Source organism: Plasmodium falciparum, assembly GCF_000002765.6.
Source record: "Plasmodium falciparum 3D7 genome assembly, chromosome: 12".
Taxonomy (NCBI): domain Eukaryota; phylum Apicomplexa; class Aconoidasida; order Haemosporida; family Plasmodiidae; genus Plasmodium; species Plasmodium falciparum.
The window spans coordinates 1,910,001-1,922,500 of NC_037284.1; the positions used below are offsets into that span (position 1 = coordinate 1,910,001).

Genomic DNA, 12,500 nt, shown 5'->3' on the forward strand with positions numbered 1-12,500 from the left:
TATTTTTTTATTTTTTTATTTTTTTAATATTTTTTTTTTTGTTTATAATGTAAGCATATATTTTTTAATATATGGCCCGAAAAGAGGAGGATTTATAGAATTTCATAATGAAATGAAAATATATACATAAATATAATATATATATATATATATATATATATATATATATATATATATATATTTATTTATTTATTTTTTTTTTTATACCGTTTTTAATACAGAAATAATTTATAGATAAAAAAAAAAAAAAAAAAAAAAATGATAATATATTTATATATATATTTGTATTTATTATATGCCTTATATATATAAATATATTATTATGTATTTTTTATTTTAAACTTATCATTTAATAACATTTTTGATCTTTTTACTTTTAATTAAAAATGATTTATTTGTAAAAAATCAGAAATGTTGTCGACTCGAGTTCACAACAGAAGCGATTGAATAATGAAAGAGTATATATTAGATAAATGAATAAAATATATATATATAAATATATATATATATTAATAGTTTGGTATGTTCGCCAAAATAATATAGAGATAAATATAAATAAATATATAAATATATAAATATATATAATAATATATTATATATATATATATTTATTTTTTAATCATGATGATAAAAAAATATTATATTAATTATTTTATAATATATATATTTAAAGAATATATTATATTATATATATAATAAATTCTTAAGAATATATCTAACAAAATTTTTATATATTATATAACATATAATATAACTTTATTCCACATTGTTGGTAGAATCATAAATATATTATATATATATATATATTATTTGCCACATATACATTTATAATTATCATTATTTATATTTATAGTTATATTAATATTTAAGGTATCCATTATATTTCCTTCCTATTTCCATATTTAAAATACATTTATTTATATAAAGTATATATACTTTTATTAAAAAAAAAAAAAAAAACAATGGCTGAATTATTAACCATAAAGAATTTATTTATATGTTCTCATGAAAAAAGTGTTGAAGAATTAATAAAAGTAATGGATGGATTAATTAACAAGGTGGAAGAAAATAATGAGAATGATGGTGATAAAAATATATTATGTAAAGAAAATATGAATGAAAAAAAGAAATATGATATGATAAAAGATTATATGGATGCGAATAAGAATAATGTATTACATTTTGCTGTTTACGGAAACAATTTTAATAACGTAAAATTTATTGTAGAAAATACAAATTTAATAAATACATTTAATAATGATGGACAGAATGGATTAATTATTAGTATATTAAATAAGAATAATGATATTAGTAAGTTCTTATTAGATAATCATATTAATTATAATCAAGTTGATAAATATAATTCAAGTGCTCTATTATATAGTGTGATAACACAAAATTATGATATTTTTAATTTATTAATCGAAAAAAATGATATAGATATTAATATTAATAGTTATGAAAAAGGAAACCTAATAAGTATTTGTATCTTTGAAAGAAATATTAAATTATTAAAAAAACTTTTTAATAAAAATATATGCCCAGAATTAAAAGAAAAAAATGTATACCCTCATCCACTCATTTTTATATTATATAGTAATGATAATCATTTATTATATTTATATTTAACATATTCTTTATATTATTATTCAAAATCAAAAGAATTATTTGATATAAATAAAACTAATTTTGATTACACAACAGATGATATATTAATAAATTTACAAAATAAACAATCTATAAATTCAATTTTAAAAAGTCAAAATATGGATATCATAAATTTTCATTCTTTATTAAATATTAAGGATGAAAATAATTCCTCCCTATTAGACATATGTACACAAATGCAAAATGAAGAGGGAAAAAATATATTGTCTTATTATAGTACGGAACAATGAAAAATTATATCATGCATAAATAAATAAATAAATAAATATATATATATATATATTAACCTATACCTGTATGTATATTTTGTAATTTTTTTACACATGATCGCTTTATATTTTTTCATATAAATAAATACATATATACATATTTTTTCAGTATATAATTTTTTTTTTTTATTTATATTATAACTTTACCAACGTCTTATGGTAAAAGGAAAAATTTTTCTTAGCTATTTTAATTCTTTTTTTGTAACATTTTTCTTTTAAATGATTTAACCAAAATTTTTGTCGTACAAAAGAGCAAATGTAGGAAAAAAAATAAAAATAAAAGTGAACGTAACATATATATATATATATATATATATATATACAAATATATATATATATATATGTATGTATGTATTTATTTATTTATTTATTTATTTATATTTTTACATTTTTATATTTTTGTATAAAATATTGCCTTGTAAGCCATGGTATGCCTTATATCATACGTTCACATATGTTCCATTGTACTTGTACTAATTTTTTCCTATCTATAACCTTCATATATTCAAAAAAAAAAAAATGTATATAAAAACTTCTATATTAAAAATATGTTTATATTTACTTTTAGTTAATACTTTAATTTTATTGACAAAATGTAGTTTGCGTATTTTACCACTTAATGATGTTATAGATGGTATAATAATACATTTAAATTATAAATTTATAAAATATAAAGTATATGCAAAAGGTATCCATTTAAATGTGAATTTCGAAAACCTAGGTTCTGTTAGACATATAATTGAATCCTACAAGGATTTAAATACATTATATTGTAATTTAAATAAAAGAAAAGAAGAAGAATCTATTGATAAGAACACGTTAAGAACAAATAATTGTGTTATTTTTGTAAATATAAAATATAAAGAAAACTTAAAACATATTTATGATTTTATGGAATATTTATATATAAATACTAGTGCTGTTGCTCTTATATTTATATCTGATAATTTTCTGTATGAAAATGAAATATATAATCCACATGAAGATTTAAATATTACAATTATACATCCAAGTATTCTCACATATTTTATATCATATGATCGATTATCAGAATATGATACAAATAATTATGATAAATATATATTTGAATTATATTGGGGAGTAAATCACAAAACAGATATTGTTCATATAAATTATCATTTAGATTATGGCAAGTATTTTAATTATACTTTTTTTATATATATGAAGAACTTTCTTCTGGATTTAAAAAATCATATCACATATGAAATACAATTCAGTATACATAAAAATTTTACTATAGAGCCACGTTTCTGTTTTATTAGAGATTCATCGTATTGTATTAGTAAACCAGATTATATGAATTCAAATGTCGTACGAGAAGTAGTAGAACAACAGGTAAGAAGTTTATGTATATATGAATTAACTTTAATAGATGATATTAAAAGTGATATTGTTCAAACGGACCCGTCTGATGTTTTGCAGAGTGACCCCCAAGGTAATAGGAAAAAAAAAAAAAAAAAAAAAAAAAAAAAGATATTAATACTCGTAATATAAATTATGATGAAAAAGAAAAACAAAATTATATGTTACATAAAAGAAATGATAACGATGTTTATACTTTAGGAAAAAAGAAATTGTTCAGCGAAAAATATATATATTATATTAATGCATTATTTAATTTCGGTTTTGAAAGAAAATATTGTTCTAGTGATTTCAACGATTTAACAAAAAAATGCTCAGATAAAATTCTGAACATCCTGAATGTTTCGGTTAAAGATGTGGACCATTGTTTTCTCAATAATTTTCATACGTATATGAAAAATATGATTAAAAGTAAATTCTACGTTTATTCAATAACGATAAATGATAAAACATATAAAATTAAATTAAATAAAGATATTAGTATTAAGTTGATATGCTCTGCTTTTAAAAATATGCCGAAAAGGTGTAAAGATTATTTGTTTAATGAATTAATTGATGCTGATTATGTCAGGTAAAATGTACCAAAAAAAAAAAAAAAAAAATAGCCAAATTGTGAAGAAAAAAAAAAAATAAAAAATAGCCAACTTGTGAAGAAAAAAAAAAAATAAAAAATAGCCAACTTGTGAAGAAAAAAAAAAAAAAAAAAATAGACAAATTGTAAAGAAAAAAAAAAAAAAAAAAAAATAGCTAAATTGTAAAGAAAAAAAAAAAAATATGTGTATAAATATTTATATGTAAAGATTATATATATATATAATATATTTTATATGTTTATTTATTTATTTATTATTTCATCCACATATGTCATTTGAACAAGAATAGATTTACACATGTGTAATAATAATTAGTAATATTTATAATGGGAAAATAAAAGAATATATATAAAATAAAATGATATATTTTTATCTTTACAGAGAAAATACGTACGAGGAACTAATATGTTTTTATTTCTTGATCATTTTGTTGTTGGTTCATATTATTGGAACCTTTCTAAATTATTTGTAAAATATATATATATATATATATATATATATATAATTTTGTGTATATCCCATTTCATAATTACACATTTTTTTACATATTTTTATTCTGCTGACTATATATAATATATATATTTTATATTTTTTATATTTTATATTTTAATTTTCATATTTTAGGGTACCTTATTATATAAAACTTTACGAAAAAAAAAAAAATAAAGAACGTCTATTATGAAATGATATAAATTATAAAATGGATTTTTTCCATTGCTTATTATTTTAAAAAATATACAATTTGTTAGTAATTCATAGAGGCCCTCAAACCATTTTTATAGAATATATATATATATATATATATATATATCATACAGACAAAATAAATAAAATAAATGTACCTCGAAGAATATATTCATATTATTATTTTGGTGCATACTTATATATATTTTATTATTTTTTACTGTTGATTTGAGATATATTTCGATAATCAATTTTTTTTTTTTTTTTTATTAATTTATAAAATAAAAAATAAGAAAATATATTTTAAAGTCTTTTTCAATAAAGTTATAGATAACATTAAGTGGTTCATATAATATATATGTAAATAAGTTCATAAATATATAATATATATATATATAAACAAAAATAATAATAATAAAAAAAAAGAACAATTTCAAGATATATTTAATGGTTTGTGGAATATTTCTATAAATTGTTGTGTATTAAAAATATATTCAAGCATCATAAATATATATAAATATATATATATATTTATTTATTTTACATGTTTGTTATTTAATTTTTTTATTTTTTATTTTTTATTTTATTTTTTATTTTTTATTTTTTATTTTTTTTTGTTTTTTCTTTTTCATATACCAAATTAAAACATTAAAATTTTAATCACTTTTTAAAAATAGAATTAACAAATTATAAACAATTATAGGCATACCAAATTAATCTCCACTTGTTTTCTTTTTTATAATTTTGTATTATATATAACATATTGTTAATTATAAAATTTTTAAATATACCAATTAAAAATATATATATATATATATATATATATATATATATATGAACAGTGTGGTAAACATATATATATTTAATACAATATGTAATTTTTTTTTTTTTTTTTTTTTTTTTTTTTTGTAGACTAATATTTAACAATTTGTATTTACATTTTTTATTATACAAAAAATGTATGTAGTCTGTACAAATACTCTATAAATAAATATATGTTTTACGAGATAATAAATGTAATATTAGCAAAAAGTATAAAATAAATAGTATACACATAGATAAATAAATACATACATATAATATATATATATATATATATATATATATATATATATATATTTATTTATTTATTTATTTAAGATTTTTATAAGATGAGGAAAAAAAGAACTTTGAAAGTGAGTATTAACGAAATCAAGAAATATTGCCCCTTTGTGAAAAATATTCAATTTTTATATAATACTAATGAGAAAAAAAATAATCTCGTATTATCCGTTATGTCAGATTTATGTCCAGTAGGTAAAGCAATAAATGAAAAACATTTTATAATAATAGATAATAAATCAAAAATTAATATTATAAAAATATTGAAACAAGCTAATATGCAATCAAAAGTTTTAGTACAATGTATTAAAAATAAAAATATAGAAAAAGAGAACATGTCTAATGATGATTTATTAAAAAGTGGTAAAAGAAATAATAATGTGTTATTTTATGATATATTAGAAAAAAATAAAAATGATCATAGTTTTCAAATAAATGATAATACCATACAAAAGAATAATATTATATATAAATATATAAATTCATTAGATGAATATAAATTATTTAAAAATAACTGTAATAATAATTTAAAAGACCTTCTAAATAAATTATATACAGATAAAAGATATCGTATCTTTACCATATTAAATAAATATAGAATAAATTATCCTAATGTATATATAGAAAATAATAAGTTAATGTTACCTTCATTTTATGAATTTTATCAAAAATATGGCTATAAACCATGCATAGGAAATATTAGATACCAATTAAGTGCTTCATTTGAGGATAATAATAAAAATATATGTTCATTTAGTCATAAAAATAAGGAAAACTATTTATTTAATTTCTGGAATTTACATATAGATAATGTTTCAAACGAAAAAACGGTTGTGTGGTGTTCTAATGATTATTTATGTTTATCAAATAATGAGAAAATAATCGAAGTAGGTATAGAAACTTTAAAAAAAATAGGAAATAGTAGCGGAGGTACAAGAAATATCTCTGGAAGTTTGTTAAATCATACACATTTAGAATACATTATAGCTAAATGGTATAATAAAGAGAGTTCCTTATTATTCACATCTGGTTATATTGCTAATGTAGGAGCTTTAGAAACATTAGGGAAATTATTAAATTTGATATATATTTCTGATGAAATGAATCATGCATCAATAATAAATGGTATTAGAGAATCACGTTGTGAAAAATTTATATTTAAACACAATGATATGAATGATTTAGAAAGGATTTTATATAATTTGAGGATAAACAAACAATATGAAAACCGAAAAATTATGATCGTTTTTGAATCAATTTATAGTATGTCTGGTCATATTTCAAATATAGAATATATAGTACAGCTAGCCAAGAAATATAATGCATTGACATATGTTGACGAAGTACATGCTGTAGGATTATATGGAAATAAGGGTTCTGGGTATTTAGAAGAATTACATTTATGTAATCATATTGATATAATAAATGGTACGTTATCAAAAGCTATTGGATCATTAGGTGGTTTTATATGTGCTAACAAATATTATATTGATGTCATAAGATCTTATTCTTCTCATTTTATATTTACTACCTCCTTAACTCCAGTTAATATTAATACGTCTGCTGAGGCTATACATATTATTCAAAATGACATGTCCCTGAGAAAGAAATTAACACAAGTTGTTAACAAAACGAAACAAAAATTACAAGAAAGAGGAATACAAGTTTTGCATAATAATTCACACATAGTTGTTCTTATGATTAATTCGGCAGAAAAGTGTAAACAGATATGTGATGACCTTCTAAAGGAGTATAACATATATATACAGCCTATAAATTACCCGACCGTTCCAATGTAAAAAAATAAATAGAAAAAAAAAGGAAAATAAAAAAAAAAGAAAATAATAAAAAAAAAAAAAAATTGTAATGAACATGTCACATATATATATATATATATATATATATATATATATATTTATTTATTTATTTATTTATTATTTTTTTTTTTATAGGGGAATGGAAAGAATTCGCATAACACCATCACCATTTCATACAGATGAACAAATTTTTAAATTAGTAAACAGCCTATATACTTTATTCAAGAAGTACCAAGTTAACATGTTTGATAAAAAAAACAAGCATACTTTAATGAAACTATAATAATAGTATAAACATTACAGTGAATTTTTTTAAAAATATATATCCATTTCTTATATTTTCCACTGCCTCTCTATATATAATGAACTGTTTATATTTAAATTTTTATATTTTAACATATGTATATATTTATAAATAAGAAAAAAAAAAAAAAAAAAAAAAATTCATGGTAGATGGATTTAATAAATTCACAAAATTGTGTTGAATAATAATTCAATATATAAAAAGGACTTATAAAAAATATAAAATAGAACAAGATGACAAAATAATTTTAATAATCTTTGTATTATACTTTTTTTCCCATTGTTATATAATTTTTTTTTTTTTTTTTTTTTTTTGCATTTAAAATATTTTTCACTTTTGTCTATATGCATTTATTGTTTATATATAAGAACAACAAAAGAAAAAAAAAAAAAAAAAATTATTTAATTAAATAATATTCTCTGTTTTATTTAATATATTTCCTTTCTCTTTTGTTATTAAGGAGAAAAAGAAGAATTTTTGTATAATATATATAGTATATATATATAATCTTTGAGTATATTTTAAAGTTATTTAAAATAAGATATTATAATAAACTTAAAAATAAATATCTTATACAATGATCTTCTTTTATACAACGAAGTAATAATCCTAAACATATTATTCAAAAAAATGAAGAATAAAAAATTGGCACACATAAATATATGGATATATATATATATATTTAATTTATGAGAACCGTTTTAAAATAAAATACAGAATAATATATTCGTTAAACAATTAACTTATATTTTATAAATTATGTAGACGTGTAAATATAAAATATTAACTCAATTATTATTATATATATTTTTACTTTTATATTTATACGTACAGTGTTCAAACAAAAAGTCAAAATATAGGAATATTATATTATGAACAATTCAGGCAAAAAAAATTAAATAACAAAAAATATCATATATGGATATATACATTTTTAAGGCATTGTAAACACAAAATATATAGGAATGAAATTATAGAAATATTTGGACATTACATAATAATATATAAATAAGGATTAACTTTATATGGTAAAACGTGAAAATTATTAAAAGAAAAAGAAAGCTTAAGATGATTTTATATTTCTAATAATTTTTGATAAAAATATATTTTTTTACATGTGTGGGGTTTAAAATAAAGTGTTCATATTGTGGGCTATCCACGAAAGAAAAACAGAGGGAACATATATATAATTTTTAATATATGTATTATATATATATATATATATATTTTATTTCTTTTATATTCGCATAAAGGAAATTAAAATTATATTTTATTTTTAATGTGTTAAGTGTATATATACACACATATGTAATACATGAAATATTTTTATTTATAGAAAGTTTTTATACTTGCAAAGGAAAAAAATATTCATACATATTGTATATATATATATATATATATATATATATTTGTATGTATAGCCATTTTCAAATATATACATATATAATATGAACAGTTCAGGTAAATATAGTTATTAGTATATATATAATTTATTTATATTTTCCTTTTATACTTGAAAAACAAATTTTCCATTAACATTTAAGAATTTACAAAAATAAAGAAAATAAAAATATAATTCCAAAAAAAGAAAATCACTGGATTTGAAAAAAAAAAAAAAAAAAAAAAAAAAAACACCAATAAGAAATACATCATATATATAATATATATATATAATTGTATATTATGTAAAACCTTCCAAAAAAAAAAAAAAAAAAAAAATTAAATGCACATATACACACACCCAATTTTAAGTTTTTTATTTTATTTAGTTTTTTTTTTTTTATTGTTATTTGTTTGTACATAATATAATATATTATTATTTACGCACATGCATTTTTTTTTTTTTTTTTTATAAATAATAATAATAAAAAAAAAAACATTATAATTTGAGATTATAAAAAAATTCAAAAAAAAATTTTTTTTTTATTATATATTCTTATATATATATTATAATATTTATACATTATTTCAAAAAGAAACAAAAAAAAAAAAAAAAAAATACATTGATCATTTAAAGCAAAAAAAAAAAAAAAAAAAAAAAAAAAAAAAAAAAAGCAAAAGAATTAATACACATTCGTGCGCCAACAAAAAAAAAAAAAAAAAAAAAAAAAAATAAAATTAACATTAAAATATTATTATATATATATACATATATTATGTAATATGCGAACAAAAAAAAAATAAATATATGTTAAAAAAAAAAAAAAAAAAAAAAAAAAAAATTAATACATAGCAGGAACAAATATTATATAAACCATATAACTTTAAACGTCCATAAAATTTTATATTAACTTTTATTTTGTTTTTTTTTTTTTTTTTCTTTTCTTCGTGTTTTTTTTGCCTCCTTTTTTTTATATGTATATATAATATATATACACATATATAATAGTGAACATTATATATATATATATAACGCAAAAAAAAATAAATAAAAATATATCATATATATATAATATATATATATATGTATATCAAATTAAATTTATTTAAAGATAACTGTTTCTTTTTGATAATATATTTTATATACATAAAATAAAGAAAAATTTATGGAATAAATACATAAGGTGAAGTATTATACATATATAACTACTATATATATACATATATATATATATATATATATTTATATAAATATTTTTTTTTTTTTTTTTTTTTTTTTTTTTTTTTTTTTATTAAATTTTAATTTTTATAAAAATAGCTTTTACAACATATATTATAATAAATTTTATTGAGTATTAATAAAAGAGAGAAAAAAAAAAATATATATATATATATATATAATAATAATAATAATTATTTGTTTAAATTCACACACGTATATATATTTATATACCATTTGGTGATTAGTTTTTACTGACAATATTCTTTTTATATAAGAATTATACATATATATATATATATTTATATACATATATATATATATATTAAAATTCGAAAAATTGTACTATTTATATATCTGTAAAAATGGGAGAAGAAGATGTTCAAGCTTTAGTTGTTGACAACGGATCAGGTAATGTAAAAGCAGGAGTTGCAGGAGATGATGCACCTCGTTCCGTTTTTCCAAGTATAGTAGGAAGACCAAAGAATCCAGGAATTATGGTTGGTATGGAAGAGAAAGATGCATTTGTTGGTGATGAAGCACAAACCAAGAGAGGTATATTAACATTAAAGTATCCAATAGAACATGGTATTGTTACGAATTGGGATGATATGGAAAAAATATGGCATCACACTTTTTATAATGAATTAAGAGCTGCTCCAGAAGAACACCCAGTGTTATTAACAGAAGCTCCTTTAAATCCAAAAGGAAATCGTGAGAGGATGACACAAATTATGTTTGAATCTTTTAATGTACCAGCTATGTATGTTGCTATTCAAGCTGTTTTATCCTTATATTCTTCTGGTCGTACCACTGGTATTGTGTTAGATAGTGGAGATGGTGTATCACACACTGTTCCAATTTATGAAGGTTATGCTTTACCACATGCAATTATGAGATTAGATTTAGCTGGTAGAGATTTAACTGAATATTTAATGAAAATTCTTCATGAAAGAGGTTATGGATTTTCAACATCAGCAGAAAAAGAAATTGTTAGAGATATTAAAGAGAAATTATGTTATATTGCATTAAATTTTGATGAAGAAATGAAAACATCTGAACAAAGCAGTGATATTGAAAAATCATATGAATTACCAGATGGAAATATTATTACTGTAGGTAATGAAAGATTTAGATGTCCAGAAGCTTTATTCCAACCATCCTTCTTAGGAAAAGAAGCAGCAGGAATCCACACAACTACTTTCAACTCTATTAAAAAATGTGATGTGGATATTCGTAAAGATCTTTATGGAAATATCGTTTTATCTGGAGGTACTACTATGTATGAAGGTATAGGAGAAAGATTAACTAGAGATATTACAACCCTTGCACCATCAACCATGAAAATTAAAGTTGTTGCACCACCAGAGAGAAAATACTCAGTCTGGATAGGAGGTTCTATCTTATCATCTCTTTCTACCTTTCAACAAATGTGGATCACAAAAGAGGAATACGATGAATCAGGACCAAGTATTGTCCACAGAAAATGTTTCTAAATTTAAAAGAAAAAGAAAAATAATAAACAGAAGCACATACACACACTCAAAAAAAAAAAAAAAAAAAAAAAAAAGAAAAAAAAAAAAAATTTAACAGGCACAAATAAAAAGAAAAAGAAAGAAAAAAAAAAATGTATAATGGAGAATAGTATTTTTGCTTAAATTTTTTTTTTTTTTTTTTTTCATTTATAGTGAGTTAGCCAAAATGAGTGAAGAATGAATATGTAGGCAAAAGGCTCAAAAAAAAAAAAAAAAAAAAAAAATTGTTAAAAAAAAAAAAAAAAAAAATAGTAAAAAAAAAAAAAAATAAAAATAAAATAATATATCACAGTATATGAGTTTATATATATATATATATATATATATATATATGTATATAATTAAAATATATGTTTGTGTATATATACATTTGGAAGTTTTTTTTTTTTTTTTTTTTTCCTGTGCATATTAAAAATATAATAAATACACAGAAAATGTGAAATTATGTGGCAAAAACAAAATATATGTATGTATATATATATATATATATATATATATATATATATATGTATATATGTATGTATGTATGTGTTGTAATTTTCATTAA

General features: G+C 18.5%; 4 protein-coding genes across 4 annotated transcripts; all 4 read left to right on the plus strand.

Annotated features, from left to right (window-relative positions):
* Nucleotides 1–962: 962 nt before the first annotated feature.
* PF3D7_1245900 (ankyrin-repeat protein, putative) lies at nucleotides 963–1,898 on the plus strand (the record flags this gene model as incomplete). The annotated part of the gene is made up of 1 exon (XM_001350808.1): nucleotides 963–1,898. One exon carries the CDS (start codon nucleotides 963–965, stop codon nucleotides 1,896–1,898), a length of 936 nt encoding a protein of 311 aa, XP_001350844.1.
* A 558-nt stretch (nucleotides 1,899–2,456) lies between these two features.
* Nucleotides 2,457–4,595, plus strand: PF3D7_1246000 (conserved Plasmodium protein, unknown function; the record flags this gene model as incomplete). Its single annotated transcript, XM_001350809.2, has 4 exons — nucleotides 2,457–3,393; nucleotides 3,522–3,891; nucleotides 4,295–4,381; nucleotides 4,538–4,595. The coding sequence occupies 4 exons, from the start codon at nucleotides 2,457–2,459 to the stop codon at nucleotides 4,593–4,595; spliced, it is 1,452 nt and encodes a 483-aa protein (XP_001350845.2).
* Nucleotides 4,596–5,748: 1,153 nt separating this feature from the next.
* Nucleotides 5,749–7,798, plus strand: PF3D7_1246100 (delta-aminolevulinic acid synthetase; the record flags this gene model as incomplete). The annotated part of the gene is made up of 2 exons (XM_001350810.1): nucleotides 5,749–7,493; nucleotides 7,651–7,798. 2 exons carry the CDS (start codon nucleotides 5,749–5,751, stop codon nucleotides 7,796–7,798), a joined length of 1,893 nt encoding a protein of 630 aa, XP_001350846.1.
* A 2,985-nt stretch (nucleotides 7,799–10,783) lies between these two features.
* On the plus strand, nucleotides 10,784–11,914 carry PF3D7_1246200 (actin I; the record flags this gene model as incomplete). The annotated part of the gene is made up of 1 exon (XM_001350811.1): nucleotides 10,784–11,914. One exon carries the CDS (start codon nucleotides 10,784–10,786, stop codon nucleotides 11,912–11,914), a length of 1,131 nt encoding a protein of 376 aa, XP_001350847.1.
* Nucleotides 11,915–12,500: the final 586 nt, after the last annotated feature.